Source organism: Lutjanus erythropterus, chromosome 23 (assembly GCF_056507025.1).
Source record: "Lutjanus erythropterus isolate fLutEry1 chromosome 23, fLutEry1.hap2, whole genome shotgun sequence".
In the NCBI taxonomy this organism is placed as follows: domain Eukaryota; kingdom Metazoa; phylum Chordata; class Actinopteri; order Lutjaniformes; family Lutjanidae; genus Lutjanus; species Lutjanus erythropterus.
In genome coordinates, this window is record NC_139339.1 from 25,940,623 (window position 1) to 25,960,242 (window position 19,620).

Consider the following 19,620-nt stretch of genomic DNA (forward strand, 5'->3'; position numbering starts at 1 on the left):
TATCTACTCACCCTCATACCGATTGAAGGTCAGGTTTATTTTGTTAGTCCACAAAACACTGCTGTTGAGTTTAACAGGAAAAGGTGTTGCAGAATCTACCAAACAATGGAAGTGAATGGTGACCAGTTTTCAAATGGAATAAAACAACTGGAAAGAAACCATAAAATGCCTCCATACTGCTCGTCTGGCATAATCCAAGTCCCAACATGCCATTTGCACACCGTCACACTGCACACACCCAGTTCAGACTGCATGCATGTGCACGTGAACGTGGCTCTAAGCTAATGATCTGTGGAGAAGATTCAGGATAAAAACATGGTGTAAATAACATTTTGTTAGTCAACTTGGCATGTCGGGGCTTTAGGACACTTGGATTACACCAGACGTGGCAGTGTGGAGCCTTTTTATGTTTTTAATTCTGCTGTTTTTTCATGTTTGAAAACTGGTCACCATTCACTTCCATTGTTTGGAAGGTTGTGCAACATTGTTTTCCTCCAGCAGTGTTTTGTGGATTTAAAAAACTAAACTTGACCTTCAGTTGCCATGTGAGTAGATAATGACTAAATTTTCATTGTTGGGTGAACTTCGATTAAAAACAAACAAACAAAAAAAAAAAACCTTGTTTAAAAAAATACTGAATAAATTAATGAATTTATTTCAAACATAAAATGAAAATAATAAATAATAAAAAAAAAACAGATATAAAAAACAAACAAAACAAGAATAACTGTATCTGAAAAAGGAGTAGGTTAAAGAAAAACTTACATTTCTCTACCCCTTTCTCACTTCTCTATTTATTATTCCATGTATCCCAATATAATAATACTTCCATACAAGTGAATATGAGTTTCAAAGTCTCATGAAATTATTAAAGTACAAAATAAATAATATTCAGCAGTAAGATCATAGTTGTATAAATCTCTGCAATATTGTAATCATAAAGGGATTAGCTTGAATGTCCTTCAATTCCACATGAAAAGCTAAATCACATACATGTATGAAAGGTTCTAAGCCTGCAAGTTGATTTAAATACCATACGAGAATAACTGCCTCATGATACGTTCATGTCTGATACTGTCATGACTGATATGATATATGTGGTGAAGACTTTAACAGAGAATTTAATAAAAGGTATTAAGTTCTTAATAGAAGAGGAATAGAATAGTTCTCACTGAACATGTGTGATTCCAGTGAATATTTTCCAGTGAGAGACATGCTGTCTTCACTCAGAGACTATGTTTTACAGAGGAGATCCACTTTGTTTGAACCAATGAGGCAGCATCAAACGAAGTTGAGGGAAAGAACCATGAAGAGCTAACGTTACATTACTGAGCTCCAGGTGGAAGTTGAGTGAAAAGACTTAAAACTTACTTGTGATTTGGTTCCACACAATTACGACAAGAATTAGTATTAGGTTTAGGTTAAGGTATAGTCTAAGGTGTTAGAGGATTAAGAAATGCCTGAAGTCACCACAGAGATAACAGGATGAAAAACAAGTGTGTACTAGTAAGAAGCAGTTAAAGAAGAGATCCACCTTACCACAGACTTACTGTAAAACCTGTTGATTGATACTTACAGTGTAATTGTTATTGGTCACAGTCACTGGCTGTCCATCTTCTGTGTAGTAGGTCTCGGTAAAGTCTGAACCTAAAAGATCCCTGAGAACAAAAAAGAGAAGAGGGGAGAAAAAGGTGTCAGTTGATTAAATAAGATTTAACTGTAATGTGTGATTTAGGTGTCAGCAGCAGCAGCTGACAGAAATACGACATAAGAGGGACAAATACTCTGGAGCTAGGACCACATTGAACACGTTTTCGGCAATTTTACTTGTCTTTTTCTAATCTCTTCCATTGACAGTTCATTTTACACTCCAAAACCTTGTGTTAATCAGTTGGGAACATCTTGCTTTTGCTGTCCGGTTGGGTGAAAGCACTATAACAGTATATCCAAATGGAGAAAATAAAGGCCAAGTTGGCAGTAATTGCCTCTGCTCGACCTTGTTTCATCATCAGATAATGTCAGGATATAATAAACAGCATCAGGCTGGCAGTGCCTTGACTAAGAGGTCATTTTTCCCTTCTTTAGTCAGCTAATGATATTAGCTGATGACATTGGCTAATGTCATTAGACAGATGAGCTAAGTGATTGACAGCAGCTGACTGGGCAGTTGCCTAGCAATAACAAAGGACATTTCCTGAGGTGCTTCTAGTGCAGAAGTCAAGGCGCTGCAGGTTTCAATGTAACACAGTGTGTGAATGAGTTTAATAAATTAGAATAAAGTTAATTGTGAAATTATAAAAATGATATGCTGTATTACAACTGCAACATCACAAAGTTATGCACAGTCAGAATAAGTTTTATTGTCAAGGTTTTCATTGCTGTGATGGTTTGTTACACAGAACCATCTGGGTAGTCGTCCTTAGAAACTGTTTGGAAAAAGGCAGGTACCTTAAAAAAACACTTGGCAGATAACTGGATGAACCATCTGTCTATTAAATCTAACATGTACTAACTTCAACCATGTCGTCACAACTAAAACCACATCCATAGTCCCTCCTAGGACTCTGATTGGCTGCACCACTTTTGGTGCGGACACATACCAAAAACTTGAAGCCTGGCAAGATGGATTCTCGCATGATCTTGCGAATCCAACTGCCTCACACGGTGATAACAACAAACATAATATGAGGAAATAGAATTAAAAATGAAAGCAAGTGCTACAAATCAAAAAAAAAATAAAAACAGAAAACTGACAGTGACATGAAAAACAAAAATGTTTAAAAAAAACAATACGAACAGTATGACTGTTGATAAATGAAGAAAAAGCACAGGTTTGCATGGGAATGTGTAAAAATATCATCCAGGGACTGTGTGAAGTTCACAGTATTAATCTAAGAATATTTGCAAGATAGAGTCTAAGAGTACAACAAGAGATGTGTGTAAATGTAACACAATGAGTCAGGTGTGTAGACCTTCCATTAATGTCCTGTGTAGAGGGTGGATAGGGGTAAGACAGGTTTTGGTCCTGATGGACCACAGCCTCCTGCAAGAGGGGAGAGTCTCCAAAAGTTTGCGTCTGGAGTGGGAGGAGGGGTCGGTCACAAGTCCTGGAGGGACGGCAGATTGCAGTCGATCACCTTCTCCGTGGAGCAAATAATACACTGCAGTGTGCCCTTGTCCTCGACAGTGACAGCAGCGAACCAGATGGTGATGAAGGAGGTGAGGTTGGAGTCGATGATGGCGGTGTAGAAGTGCACCATCATTGCCTTTGGCAGGTTGAACTTCTTTAGTTCACAGCTTTAGCTGGTAATACAACTTATGTTCAGCTCCCACTCGAGGTCCTGGGTGATAATGGCAACCAGAAGCACTTTTTCATTCTTTCCTATATTCTCTCACTTATTTTCACATTTTTTATTTTACCCCTTTACTGTATTTATTCACAAAATATTGTAAAAGAAACTGTTTAATCAGAGCAGACAGCTGCTGCCTTCTATGGGATGATCAATTCAAGCATGTTGCCTCTTCAACCAGAGAGGTCTGCTCAATCCCCAATCACTGATTGAGGACTGACAAGTGTTTTCCATCACTGCAGTTGTTTTCCGTTGTCAATGGGAAAACAAACACTTTGCTGTCACTCATTTGGGATTATTACCTTGTGAGGCAGCTGGATTCATGAGATCACACAAGAATCAATATTGCCAGACTTCAAGTTATCTGTTTGTGTCCACACCAAAAGTGATGCACCCAGTCACCCAACTTTTCTTAAATTTGTTTTGTACCAGATCTGATGACGATTGCTCATAATTTGTAGCAGGAGTAGTGAAAAAATAAAGATTTGGAACTTATGGTTCAGAGTTACAGGCCAAAAGGTAAAGTTCATTGTTACAGTGCCACCATCTGGCCAGATTCAAAACTATACTTCCTTTGGTCCTCAGCAATACACCTGCAAAGTATGAAGTGGATTGCAGGAATGGTTGTTGTTGAAATCAAAGGACACACAGTCATACAGACAGACAGAAATTCCTTCCTTTATGGTTGGATGTGCCCCACGCTCTGGACAAAAAGTCAGGATGTCTTGGCCTCTTCATTTCATCAGCCTATCTTTTTTTTTTGTTAAATCTGTCTCCTGTGAAATCACTGGAGTACCCTTTAAGATATTATGAGTTCATCCCAGAAAGAGTAATGGAGCAATTTTAGACCGGGAGTCTAATATCAAGAATTGTTCTTAGTTTAATTTTACAGACTTTAGCTGGCAGACATGTCAGCATAGCTGGGTAGTCAGTGACAAGAGGGGAATCCACACAGATGGCCTGATGTTTGCGGTGCCGCTCAGACAGTTTGGTATCTTCCTGACCTTGATCTTCCCTCTGCCTGTCTGTCTGTGTGGTGTTTTGGTGTCCAGTGCAGAGTGCACGCTGCACAGGTGGGAGGAGAGGAACAAACAGGTGGGACGTTTATTTAGATGAGGCAGCGATCTTAGACATCAATCTGCTACCAGTCTGGTCATTTTATCAAGAAGAGCAATCTAAATACTTGAAGCAGTGACTATAAGTGATTATTCCAGTATGTTCTGCCCACAGCTATGACATATTATGGAACTGTTTACAACCAGAAATACAGCACAATCATGACTGAAATTGCGTCAGTTTGATGAGATGACATACGTTCACACTCGATACTTCATGTGCCCACCCAAACCCAAGGACCCAAGACTTGACCTGGGACTCAAACAGATCCACATTTTGTATAGTCAGTTGGAGCTGGGTCACTGTGGTGTTGTATGTGTAAAACCCGAGTGGATCTGAGCCAAACTGGCTGTGGTCAGACAGCACTGATCATGATGGAAGTATTCCATGTTCTGCATGGGTCAAGGTCCCGGCTTTCAAATAACAGGTGGGTCTGATTTGGATCTGGGTAGTACATTTCTGGGTCTTCAGACCCGTGAAGACCTCTGCCACCAAGCGTGATGTCAATCGGATTAACAGTTCTCCGATGTGAAGGACATACAGACAGAGATTCCCTCATTTATTTGTGGTTGTGTGTGTTCACATAAAGAAGGCAATTCGTCAGTTGTTGAGCTGCTGCCATCAAGTGTAACTGTGATGTGATTGACTGAGAGTGTGTTTATTAATCACCACACCCGCCGATCTACATTCCATTATGTCTGGCACTCTTGCACTTTGTGCTGCTCCGCTTTAATGAACCAGAAGAGCAGGTGACAGGACTTAACAAGGATAGTCCCATTGTCCGGGGCAAGTAAAATACCACATTGGGCTTGTAAATCTAGCAACTTTTTTGCCCAGTTGAGCAATTAAACTCACAGTTATGATTTCACAGTTAAGGACTCTATCTCTGTGGTGAAGGAGGAGGGATTGTAATACAGTTGTAATACAGAATGTTTGTTGCTCCACACCTATTACTCACTGTATACTTGTTCTGTCGGGAGTATTTACTGCCCCAAGCAAAGGAATTCGAGTATCTTGTAAAAATGGAGTGTGAGATCAACAGGCGGATTTAGTGCATCATCAGCAGTAACCATTGTTCTGGACCGTCATGGTGAAGAGGGAGCTGAGCCGATCTACACTCCAATGCTCACCTATGGTCATGAGCTTTGGGTTGTGACCAAAAGGAGGAGATCTCAGATACAAGCTGCCAAAATGAGTTGCCTTTGTATAGGGTGGCTGGACTCTGTCTTAGAGGTAGGGTGAGAAGCTTAGACATCCAGAGGCAGCTCAGAGTAAAACTGTTGCTCCTACATGTCGAAAAGAGCCAGCTGAGGTGGTTTGAGTGTCTAATTAAGATGTCTCCTATCCTGCCTCTGACTTCCTTTGGAGGTTTTCCAGGCACGTTCCACTGGGAAGACACCCGGAACTTGCTGGAGGGATTACATATGTCATCTGGCCTGCTAACTGCTAAAATATACAGCAATTTGTATAGGGACAAGTGAAAACTGACTTCAGGCAAGTCGATTTCTGACCCAGTTGCAAGTGAAAAGCTTGGAAACAGACAGCATGCCCAAAACTCCCTGCTTTGTTCTTGTTGGTGTGCCTGTACTAATAAAACAGGGCTCAAAATGTAAGACTTTCACTGCTGTTTTGCCTCATTGCTTGTCTGTGCACACTAAATCCAACTGACGGATTACATGATTGAGAAATTAACCACTCCAACAACTGCGCTCCACTCAGAAGCACACCTACTGTGATCTCTACAACGGTGCCTCTGAGTACAATCAACAGAAAACACACCATCTGTATAAATATGTCTGACAGAAAGCGGTAAGCTAATTCACAATCACTACGCGAGCTCAGAGTAATGACAGCATTTGCCTGATGTGTGAGACCTCATTCTAGTTCGTACTACACTGCTGAACCTCTGCTTTGAAGAAAGTGCAAAGTCAGACAAAGCCTCAATGATATTCATAACTTTCTTTCTTTGCTAGCTGACATCCCCGTATGATTTTTTTGATATTGCGGAGCTTGATTGCAAAAAGCATAATCTCCTCCAAATGAAATGTTGGATCAGCAGGACCGGAGTCTTTCATGTTGATGGAGTTGGGCATTGATAACAAAAAGAGACAGAGAAGGAAGAAAAATATCCCAATGCCTTCTCTGTGATTGTATCAAATTTGATTCATCTAGTCACTTATCTCATGCAAATTCTTATCTGGTGCAACCAAACTTTTCTTTATCTGCTGTGGTGAGAGACGGCCCGCAGGGTGCTACAAAAGAAAAAGAAAAGAGATTATGTTTGACGTCTCCTGAAAGGTCACCTCGCAACAAAAATGCATTGGCTCCATTTTAGCCTGCAAGAGGAAAAGGCGACATTTGTCATGTCTGGGGACAAAGGAGACGCTCGTCAAATGCCAAGACATCCCTGGACGGACGCCTCAGTGTTACAGATGTATGGATCAGTGGTGCCATGAGGACGTGTGGCCTTATTCTGCCTCTGTGTGTGGCTGAATTACTGACCAGGCAGGACAGACGCTCCGCCAGCTCATCCCTGAGCAGAAATGGGCAAATGGAAGACGGACATGAAAAGATGAGCTCAATCTCCATTCGGTCCCCGGGGCCCTATTGTATTATTCATTGAGGGGGATCGTAATGGAACATAATCCAGCTTTCTCACCCCTTTTACTGCAGACAATTTGCTCTGCAATATAAAAAGACTGTCTTACGTGGCAGTCCTCTAAAGTTAATTCGATTGAAGCTGGTGCAGACAGCAGTGTGTGAAATTCAACTCCATCTTATTCAGGACTGTATTTACACAGCATTTTCATCAAAGGGAGAACCACGAAGAAGCTGATTGCTTTTCATGGCAGGTGACTGTCTTTCAAGCTGGAAGGACGGTGTTGAGACGTCAAATATCTCCTATGGCTTAATTAAAAAACTGGCAACGCGTGTGTGATTAACTCTGAAGACCTTGAAGCTTAACAAACACTGCTGAAATGTTCATCAAGAGTGACCACCTGAGGTACACGTCATCTGACCTTTCATGTTCCTGAAGAAACACAACAGGCATTGATCACTGTGTGTGTGATTGGTGTAAAGGTCTGCAAACTGAGCAAGCCTTGACTGAAGTTGTCCGGCTGTCAGGGTAGGTTTTGGCCAAGATTCATCTACATACTTCAGCTTCCGGTCTGAAATTTGTGACTTAAGTCACAAATTTGAGGACTTGAGACTTGACTGATTGCATGACAAAAGACAGCCAATCCAACCAATCTTGGTGAAACCTCGCAATTTTTTCCAATCAACGCAAAAATCCTGAAAACAGCCTGTGAAATGCTGGAGGAACTGACAAGATTCAACTCAACTTTGACTTGTTATTTATGAGTTGAGACTTGACTTAGCTTTGAGACAGATGACTTTAAAGGCTTGACTTTATATTTGCATTTCTCTAGGCAGACCAGCAGAGGTCAGCACACTGAGCATCTATCACAGAGAGCTGACATCCAAAAATAATAAAATTTAAATGCAAGGATTATATTACTGATGATGTTAATGAGAGGAGAACAACAGTATGCAGTCCACGTCATATGAGAAGCACCTTAGACCAACGCTTGATTGAGATCTGGGGATATTCGTGACCAAGTCAACACCTTGTTAAGACCAGGCCACCTTCTTCCATTGCTCCAAGGACAATCTCTGACTCATATGCCCATTGTAGGTGCTTTCTGCGGTGGACAGAGGTCAGCATGGGCTCTTTGACCAGTCTGCAGCCACGCAGCCCCATACACAGCAAGGTGAGAAGCATTATGTGCTCTGACACCTTTCTGTCATGGCCAGCATTCACTTTTTCTGCAGCTTGTGCTACAGTAGCTCTTCTGTGGGATTGGACCAGATGGGCTAGCCTCATCTGCAAACGCACATCTCTGAGCCTGGGGCACCCTGACCGCTTGACGGGTGCCGTTGTAACGCGATGATCAACTTTAGTGGTTTTAATGTTGCGGATGTTTAGTGTATTTCTACAGTTTTCAGTATAAAAAAAGGGACTGTCACTCTTGTGGCTGTTGTTTGCCAAAATGTGTCAGCCAAAGGGCTAAAACAGAAAACTGAAGCCTTGGTATGGAGAGATTCTTTTGTGCTGCATTTATAAACAGTTTATATACTGCGATCAGTATATCACTGTCTAGAGGTTTCACACTTGGGCAGGAATCAATCAGGTCAGGCACGTTACATCAGTGTTGGTGGTGAATGACTGTGTGTTTCCAGTCCTGCAGTCTGACTCCATCTCTGCACTCCATTTGTACCAAAACAAATGATCTCTGGTGGAAATGAGGTGGAGAAAGAAGAGAGAATGAGAGTGATAAAACTGGAATGCAAATGCCATTTTATATATCAGCCATTCCTGAGAATTTATGTCCTACCAAAAAAAAAAAAAAAAAAAAAACCTTTCCAGTTTTTTGGTGAAAATTTATGAAATATAGGTAATTTATGGTTTGTTTTCATTTTTTAAAATGCCAGACAAGAATCTAGAACTTCAAACAATTTAAAAATGTGTTAAAAGCCTTCAAAAACATAGGCGTAATAATGGGTTATTATAATCATCTTTATTTTACAATATATTTTTAATGAAAATGTTGGCCCTTTAAAGTTGTGTCCCAGATTTCTGACAACTTTTTATTTTCTTTTTACAAAAAAATGATTTAATCAGGCAGAAAAAGGGTTAGCTATACCCTAAGGACCCCCGTCTCACTTCCTGGTTCAGAAAAAGCAGGACTACTGCTCAAGTACTGGTGAACTTTCTCTTTTTTGACAAATTCATTCAATAATATTGCTATCAGATGTGTCTGAACAATAACATGTAAACTCTGTCGTGTTTCTAAATCAAAGCTAAAAAAAAGAATTATGGTTTAAAAATGTGTATTTTAATTAGCATGAAGAGAACTCTGAGCAACTTTTTAAAAAAAGATGGCTGCTCACTACAGCTATGCTGTGAAATTAAAAAATGTAATATTTTGTCATCTCTGTCAGATGGAAAATCTGACATCTACATTTAGTAGAAAAATGTAATCACTAGGAGGTTGGTCTGTTACAAGGTTTAATAGCCAAGAGTTTGATCTTTTAAAATATATTTCCCAGTATAGTTGAAGAGTAGAAATTACAACCCCCTCAAAATATAGTTTTGTCCCAGTTCTCAGGAATGAGTGATATTTATAGTGACTATTTTGAGGCAACCCAACAGATCATTTCTCAGGTCCACCTTGAAGTGTCACATTGTTTGAAAGAACAGAACACATGGAGGGCTTCTCTCCCTCTTCTCTAGAAAAATGACCAATCATAGTTGGTATCACCTTGAGTTATGACTCGTCAGAAAATATGATTATGAAGTCGATCAGCCTCATGCAGTTCTTGTGGTCGATTGTTTTTCATTCTTTCTTCTAGACACAAACCCCACTACTGTCAAAGAGGAACTGTGCAGATCTCACTCTGCCACGTAGCGCGTTAAACGCTATCGCCTACCATGAATGCTCATTAAAAAAAAGTGCCGGTGGATGTGGAACAACTCATCAGCAGCCCTGATACTGAATAATGACACAAACACACCCAGCCTTTTTCTCTCCCTCAGAGCATCAGCTGCAAAGCCACACGGTGTAGCTGGGGTCAAACCGCTGCGCTACTTCCAAGAAGAAAAGTAATGGGCTCTCTTTCTAGGCAGAGGGAAGGCGGACAGGCAGCTTGGCTTTGGTGTGCTGATAAAATTTGCTCTAATGAGCAGGCCGAGAGGATAAACAGCTGGACCCAGCGGTGTGTGTCTGTGTGTGTGTGTGTGTGGACACAGTGTAAAGGTACTTTTCTCCTTTTGGCTTCTGATCTGTTAGCACAGCTCCTATACCTTGGTTAAACAAGCTACAGGAGCAGCCACAAGGGTCGGGCAGAAGAGAAGCAAAACAGGCGATAGAGGTATGATGAGTGGAAGGAGAAACGTATGTGAAAAACCAACGGGGAGCTGTTCCTCAGATCTCGAGCTGCAAACATGCTGCAGAAACCCCCCATGTGGATATCCGATGTGTTTGTGTGTGGTAATTCAAGGACAATATTGCTGTCCGACAAGAAACATAACTGCAGGTACATTCAGCGTTAAGGTTTGGTTTGGCTTTGATTCATCAATTATTCATGTAATCTATAAAATGTCAGAAAATAATAAAAACAAACACCCATTAAACTTTTATATGCGAGTTTCTCCAAATAACAAAGATAAAACAGAGAAAATCAGACAATCCATGCATGAGCAGCTGGAACTGAAATTGAAAGTGCTCAGCCTAAATAACCAAGAAGCTTAAAGATTTGATATATTATAAACCTTCAGACAGAGACCATCACTTTCTCACTGCACAGCGCCTTTCACACATACAGCCTCTCCCTGACAAATGTGACACGTTCAGGAACATTTTTGGATAATGATAGCAGGGAAAGGGTTGGGTTAACTTGTGAAGTAGTTGGATTCCCAAGATCACGCGAGAATCCATCTTACCAGGCTTCAAGTTGTCTGTTTGCGTCCGCACCAAAAGCGGTGCAGCCAATCAGCGGCCTAGAAGGGACTACTGGCAGCTGTGGGCGTGGTTTTAGGTGTGATGGTAGTGAGAAGCATCCATGGAAGCGGTCAAACAATGTCAACTCCTGAAGCGGTTAGCGTAGATAGTGTGATAGAAAAACACTGAAGGCTTTTCACTCTTCTCCCGACCAGCTTTGGCAAGAGTTTGATCTGACTGGTTGACTTTAGCCTGTGATAAATGCGATAGAGATCACTTGCTAAGTGTTTTTTGAAAGTGCCTGCCCTTTTCCGAATAGTTTCAACAACTCCCCAGATGGTTCTTTGTAACAAACCTAACTTTTTCACCACCTTCACAAAATTCACAATAACATTATTCCAAAGCAGCCACACTGACAAGGCTGTCCAAAGACGAGTCAGCACACAGTTTTTGTCTATTGGCCTTTTGAGGGAAGGCTTTGGCCGATGCTGATTATTTCAAAATGCCAGATTAATCAGCTGATCAACTGGTCTATCACTACATCCAGCCTGGTCCCATCTTCTTCTTTTTCTCTTGAGTTTTAAGACATCTGGCATTCATAAATATTCCATTGATATCATCTGCTGTCCCTTGTCCCATCTATTCCAGCATTGCCATGGCATGTTTGAAAGTTTTCCTGAAATGTCAAAATCATTTGCAAGAGGATCATCAGTGGTACCTTTTAAGCAATAAATCTTAAAAGTATTAAACGCACAATAATCAAACTGAGCCAAACAGCAGTATTTATAAAAGTAGCAGTATCATTAAAGTCCTAAAAATACTATTTAGCAATTATGCTGGTGCCATTCCAGCCAGTTACAACAGCCCAAACTACAAAAATAAGTCAAGGTTGTTAAAGAATTATTTTTTCTACCTGTTGACCAAGAATCAACCCACCGCCTGTGGGTGTTTACTCAGTGTGTTCTCATTTGAAACCAACAGGATGGGTGGAACACCACAAATCCTGCAGACGATAGACCTAAATGTCAACAGACAACAACAACACACACACACACCTCACCTTTGTCTGTTTGAAATGCGAGGTAAACAGCTTCGTACCATTGCCCGATTTTATGAGCAAACACAACCCAATGCAACCAGTGTTGTAGCTGTCTAAACAAACACATCACATGAAAATGACTAATAGTTAATAACTAAAACATTGTGCTGTCTGAGAAGGTCTCGTTTAACAGTCATGCCTCAGGGCTGCTGGGACTAATAGGAAAACAGGGAATACCAGAGTCAGTGAATGTCTCCATTGAAATAAAGCTCTTCATTATTGTACAGAGTTGCTGAATGGAACGATCACATGCTGAATATTAAATACAGTAAGTGCTTGAGGCGGAGTTGCTCTCAAATGAAGCTTTCTGGAGGGTTACTACTAACGCAGACATGCTGTTGTTCTACCTATAGGAAACTGCTACTGAAGCTCAGCTTTAGCATAAAAATGTTTTTTTTCCAGGACAGAATATGTTCTGATTTTTGCCTCATACAGCAGAAACCAGGGAAATACAACTTCTCGCTTCATTATAGTGTGTGTTATTGCACACTGATGTTCTTTATGGCTCCATAGAGAATAGATTTAAAGGATGGAGAAGGTCTTTGATAGTATCCATGGTGATATCCCCAGGATCAGGCTACATTTTCTGCTTCACTGATAAATGTAGTCCATGAGGCTCAGTTAAACACTCATGGCTGACAACAGAGATCAGTTTCTAGGAACTCGTGGGTTATCAGTGCTGTCAGGTGAAAACTTCGTATTCAAAGAATGGACACTTACAATCTTTTTTTTTTCCAGCTTCATTGTGTTTTTCAAGTATTTCAAGATTTGTTTATGACATTTTTAGTCCTTGAGCAGTAAGGCTTGTAGAAATTTCTGAATCGTGCAAATCTCCACTTGAAGAGAAAACATGAAAAGGTATTTGCCCCTTTTCCCACACTAAATTACATTTATTAAGCCCCGCCCCCTTTTACTTTGTGCTTGGTACCTCAGTCAACTTCCTCCTTTCCTGTTTCCTGTAACTAGATACGCTAAGTGCTAGGCTCGTATGTAAAAAAGAAGAACAAATTTTGAAGATGGTTAGGAAACATTGATGAGGGACCTATGAAAGGGACATAAAGTCACATCTTAAGTTAGCTAATGTTAGCTTACTAGCTCGCTAAGATATATATATATATAATTAGGTAGCATTTTGCTAACATTAGCTAACTTAAAATGTGACCCTGTGCAGGAAAGAAGAAAGTTGACCAAGACACCAGGTTTGTTCAACTATTGCAGAAGCACAGAGCAAAAAGGGGCAGGACAAAGGAATGGTCAATTAACACCCCAACAGGTGGTGCTATTCTGTTACCACTGACTCATTGTTTGGATTTCAACAAACCCCACTACTGTATATGTAAGATTTGCGTAATCCACTCGAGACATTAGACAGTGTCTCAGCAATGCATCATGGGAAATGATGGCCATCTCTGAGCATTATCTGCAGCACATAGTGATGTCACAAGCCACAATTCTACAGCACTCCACAATGGTCAAAGCATGTCATCACACAAGTCCAAGGAACTGGAGCAAATTATCAAAATGAATTAAATTAAACAAGCTTTCCAGATGGTGGAAACTGCCTGGACGTGAACCTCCCTGGTACTGGTATGATATCTGCATCGGCAGATCCAAATTCAGGTGTTGGAATTGGATAGGAATTGAAAAAAAGTGGATTGGTGCATCTCTAACAATGATATTGTTGTTACACACCATATGTCCATAATCGAGTTGTATTCAGCCTCTGAAGCTTGAAACAAAGTTAGCTGGCTAGTTATACTGATGAAGTACTGACGAAGCTAACTGACTGTTATCCATCAGCCCAACCCTAAATGCAATACAGCAAAATCAACCAATTCTTTCCCTCAAATACTGTCTTTTATGTGTAGAAAGTTGAGAAAATGGGCATCCTTCCCTTTACCACAAACACCTTGCACATTTGATGAAGCTGAGAAACTACAGAAGTAGAGGAAGTACGACAGCATACAGCTTATTTGGGATTTGGGAGCGGTAATACTGCATAAAGAGAAAAGAGTCGGGCAGCTGTGGCTCAGGAGGCAGAGCGGGTCGTCTACTGATGACAGGGTGCCAGTTCAATCCTCGCCACCTCCTGTTAACATGTCCTTGGGCAAGACGCTGAACTGCTGGTTGCTCCCCAGCCACTGGGGAGGCACAACAAGCCAGTACATTTGTAATTGCTGGTCCCAGGCACGAAGGGCATAAAGCCCATGCCAAATCAAATATGCAGATCATAAAATAGATTGCCGTGCCCGGTTGGGCGGGTCCAATGATGATCTGCTGTGGCGACCCGTAATACAAACAGCTGAAAGAAGGACATGAATGCTGCATAAAGAGCACCATAAAAAACAATCAGTGATAAAGAGCAGATGAACATCCAATGAATCAAACTATCTTTTACAGCCAGGCTCTCCAGGACCCTAAACATGTCATCACTTCAAAATCATGTCTATAAAGCATTTTTTTTAAAGTAGTAAAAGTATCAAATACCAAGAATCAAGATAAAATCATCGTAAATATGTTTTTCAGAACTCAAGTAGAACATTAGGATGAAACTTTACCCTAACCCTAACAGTAATCCTAACCCTAATAACGTGCAACCCAAATACTCAACACAAGACCAAAAAAACAGAGCCTCAAAAATGACCACATTATTGATTTAACACTCACAAAAAACAAACATTATAACATCCTGTACCCACACACAAACTCAGACAATGGGGATGTAAAACTATACCTTTCAATAACAGAAACCTGGAAACACATTTCAAGGGAAGTGAAATACTTGATTGTGCGACAGCATAGTAGCAACAAGACAACAAGACAAAAACATAGCGCTGACAAGACAAAGCAAATAAGCCAGAGTTAGCTTAGAAGGCTAAGTCTCATCCGTTGTCCCAAGCCAGGTTTAACAAAGCACCTCAAAACATGGCGGTGTGATGTGGTGGCCTCCATGGAAGAGGACCTGCTCGCTCTGGAGACGTACACCGTAAAAACAAAGTTTAGAAAACTCAGACTGCAATAGATTCTTGAGTTTTGAGCCCAACTCAAATTTCAAGTTCAAGTTTTGAAAAAGTTTTAGCAACTACTGATCTTTTGTTGAGACAACTTACTTTTCTTCTTTCAAAACACTGTATTGAAAAAAAAACATTAAAGTAAATTCACTGAATTTACTTTCAATTGAAACCATTTAATTTTCAGGTACTAAAATAAAAGACTCTGATTTGTAGCTCCTGTGAACAACAAAGTCTTTTTTAAAAACTCAAAGATTCAAGTTTATCTAAAGAAGAAAAGCAAAGATTACAGGTCAGCAAAATGTTTTAAAGTTTATTCCAAAAATAAGAGCTTGAGGCACAAAACTCAAAGATCTATTGCAGTGCATTACCTTGAAAGTCGTCTCAACTATTTTATTCACACTGTAAAGGGCTCATTCTAAGGTAATGAACACACAATGATTTTTATTTTGAAGTGATTCAACACTAATGAAAACATACTTAAGAACATTATATTTAATTTTTGACATATTCTGACAACAAATTCCCCTAAATCTGACGCACTGGGCCTTTAAGATAAAATAAAACATAAGGTTAACATATACAAAAGAGTTCTAACCCAAACATAACACCAGAATAAAATCACAAGGTTATTTGCTACTATTCAGACTTGCTACTATTCAGACTTACTGTTTTCATCTTTTAAAAAAGATGAAAACATGCAAGGCCAAAGTCAAGACAAGACGGACAATGCATCCATCTTCTGCATGTGCATGAGTACAAAACACAACACATAACTCATTCAGACTGATGTGAGCCTGCAGCACAGGTGAGGAACAAAGCTTAAAAGACATTTTAAAAAGATAATCAATCCAGCAAAACACACTGTGAAAAATATACAGGCATGACACCACTGACATTTGAGTTCTGTTTTGTGGGCTGCAAGTGCTTTTGAATGTCAACATATGGTGAGAGCAGGAGGGAGAGACCACGGCTGAATAAAAAGAAGAGTAGAAGTGAACTGTTGCTGCCGTGTTCATCTGTCCTCACAGTAAACACACAGGAAGGTCATGTAGCACAAAGTGCAGAGGAGCTGGGTGAGGCAGATGTAGATCAGCGGGTGTGGTGATTCAGTAAATACGACAACAACTGCAGAATCGGCTTCTTCAGGAAGCCATGCTGTCGTCTGGATGGAGCTCTTTCAGTCAGAATTCTGCAGTATTTCTGGTGCAAATGGCTCCATCAGATGTGAAAATTTGACATTGCATTTCAGGAATAAAAGCTGAGGCTGTGACATACAGGATTAATGAGCCTCGGTAATCGGCTGTCTCTCAGAAGAATAGCGAGTTATAGATCAGACCATCAGACCGGCTTGATATGTGTGTATAGGTGTGTGTGTGGTTATCCTGTAGCGTCATTTACATGTGATTTAATGAAGTACGACCATGTGTGATGTTACAGCTCCGTGTCGCAGCACATCTCTGATCAGAGGCTGCAGATTTATCAACATATGTGTCCTGCTGCCTTCAGATGCTGCGGGGATTTAACGAACGGAAGCAGACGCTTTAATACAGTACAAAGCACCTGTGACATGCTCCAAGAATCACATGTATTCATTTATAAATAGGCTGAACTGCAGACTGATTCACCAGTGTTCCTGTTTTCCCAAATTCAAAGTTCTTTTTGAAGCCAATTTAAATACATCTACTGTCTGGGAGTGTTTAATTAAATTAGTTTATCTAAGTTTTAATTATTTTTCCATTATTGCAGCGTTCTTGACGTTTAAAGCACATTTTCGACCAAGATAGCACTGACTCGCTTTGTGCTGTGCGAGGGCCTTAGCTGACAGGCCTGAGGAGTAATAGCTGGATTTTTAAAAAGTGGGTTTTATTTACCCAAAAATTAAACAAACAAGCGATTTACAAAATATACATTAAGATTCTGAGCCTGTAAAAGAGGTCAACTAAACAGAATGGAAATGGAAAGACAAAACCGACCCAACTAGTGTTGTCATATGGAAAATACAGTAATAGTGAGTCTGCAACTCTAAAGGGGATCTATTCCAGTCCCTGCAGGAAGTTACACTTCTTCATTTACAAATAAAGCAGATTTTGTTGAACTTTTGTAATCTCAAGCCTTTTAGGTAAGATTGCTTTGAAGACTCTGAACAAAATGCAGTTGTATTCTCACTGGAACAAAATTTGTGACTTTTTATTTATTTTATTTTTTTGTGGCAATTTTCACATGCTCCTGCAACTTCATTCAAAAAACACATAAAATGTTGCAATGTGCATTGAAAATGTTCAGAAAAACTGCAAAATCCTGGACTTTGATTCTGGGGTTCCACTAGACTAGCTTTGGATGAGTCACAATTCAAAAACATCCTTATTTATCTTGTAGTAGCCCCTCTGTTCACCCTCTCTCTGCAACAGGGCGTTTCAGCTTTAACTTGAACTTTGTTCAACTTTATTCACTGATTTTGGACAAACTGGATAATATTTGATGAAAAGAAAGTTTTGTGGTCTCCCCTGCAATGTCCTCCGGCTGCTTTGCCTCAGCCTTTGACGATTTACATTACAGAGTTTTCTGATTGCCAGACAAGTTTCATATGTTGTTGGTGGCTACTTTAGCTGCTAGCTGGCTAGTTAGCTCAGAGATTGGACTCTCTATGTGAGACTACAACACCCAGTGCTTCTGGCCACTGTCTGAGCATGAAAACTAGTGATACGAGATGCTGGTTATTATTAATTTATCAGACCACAAATAAGAATCTGTTTGAAATCAGAATCGGTGTTTCTGGGGGCAGATTACTGTACACAAGAACACAACTTTATAACTTTATTCACAGATTTTGGAGAAACTAGAGCATATTTCACGGAGAAAATGTGATGTCCTCTGGCTGCTCTGCCTCAGCTTTTGGCAATGTATACTACAGAGTTCTCTGATTGGAAGTTAAAGTTAATTCAAGCTGGGCTTTTTTATTTAAGAAAAGTAGAACGTCAAACTCCAATCTCTTCTCTTTGATGCCATTTTCATGAATGAACACTTCCTAACATATGAGGCCGGAAGCTAATTATGCCAATTTACAAGTCTCATCCACATTCAATATGAAACTGTTCTTCCATGAGGCCCATTCTCTTCTCAGCACTAATCTTCTATATTTCATGCTGTGATATAGTAGTCAATAGTGTGCAAAAGTCATTCCAAAACTACATTCAATCATATAAACATAAACATTTGTCATGCCTCACACAATAAAATAAAGGCTAGATAAAAAAAATGTGTAACATCCATACATTCTTGTCACATTATGCCATGTTGTGCGTTGAAAAGTAAATATATGTCATGAAAACTGTTCTGCTCATCTGAGAGAGATCATAAAATACAGTGACAGGTTATAACCATGGCTGTAAAAGATGATGCAGCTGTGCCACATGTCATATTTATTTAACATCGCTTCAAAATAACGGATCCAAAGCAGGGATGTCTCGTTTTATTAAATGCCTGTAGCCATGATGCATCTCAGGAGGGAGATCGTAAGATGCGAGGAAGGAAATCAAGGATGTGCAAACTGCTCAGGCCTAACAACGTGTCCCTCCAGCAGCAGCACCCTCAAATATTTAAATGAGCCGTGTGGCAGCAGGTGCAGCCATCGCACGCTGCCTCATTTAAATGAACCTCCCACCTGTTTGTTCCTCTCCTCCCACCTGTGCACCGAACACTCTGCGCTGGACACCAAAACACCAAACGCACAGATGGAGAGAAGCTCAAGGTCAGAAAACACCAAACTGTCGGAGCGCTGTGTGAGCCGCTTGTTGTGCCATCAATAAAATACAGACCAAAAATTCAACAGTTTTTGATATCTTTGATACTGGGATCTGACTACACAATATTCACACCTATCAAGTCACTTGCAGTAACTTGGCTGTATGAAGCCATAGGTGATCAGTGAGGAGCTACCAGAGACCGACTTTGCACATCATGAGGCGTCCCAGAGACCATGTTGTGTCCTTTGTTTTCCACTGTGACGCATTACATGGGACAAAATCAGCAACTGGTGTGGCTGACGCTCGTTTTTATTCCCAATGATCTCCTTTGGGGTCGGGCATTTTGGCCAAAACATTATGCTTCATAGAATAATCGATTATTAAATTAATCACCAACTATTTTTACCAACCGATTAATCATTTTGAGTAATTTTTTGAATTAAAAAAATGTCCACATTCTCTTATTTCAGCTTCTCAAATCCAAATACTTCCTGGTTTCTTTAGTCCTCTTATGACAGTAAACTAACAAGACATCTGAGGACGTCACCCTGGACTTTGGAAAACACTGATCAACATTTTTCACCATTTTCTGACATGTTGCAGACCAAACCGTGAATCGATTATAAATTGAATAATCAAGAAAATAGTCGACAGATTGATCAGTAATGAAAACAATTGTTAGTTGCAGTCCTTTTTAAAAATGACAAACTCTTGGGACCCAATTCACAACATGCTTCATCAATAAATCTTAGGAAGAGTGGATTTGTGCATAAATGAACATTCCTGACCATTTCA

General features: G+C 40.2%; 1 protein-coding gene across 1 annotated transcript in view; it reads right to left on the reverse strand.

Moving 5' to 3' along the window:
- adam19a (ADAM metallopeptidase domain 19a) overlaps positions 1 to 19,620 on the reverse strand; it is a 300,955-nt gene that overhangs the window by 110,954 nt on the left and 170,381 nt on the right. Inside the window, exon 4 of the mRNA XM_084711868.1 lies at positions 1,577 to 1,658. Within this exon, the coding sequence (XP_084567994.1) occupies positions 1,577 to 1,658 (82 nt within the window). The remainder of the gene's footprint in view (positions 1 to 1,576; positions 1,659 to 19,620) is intronic.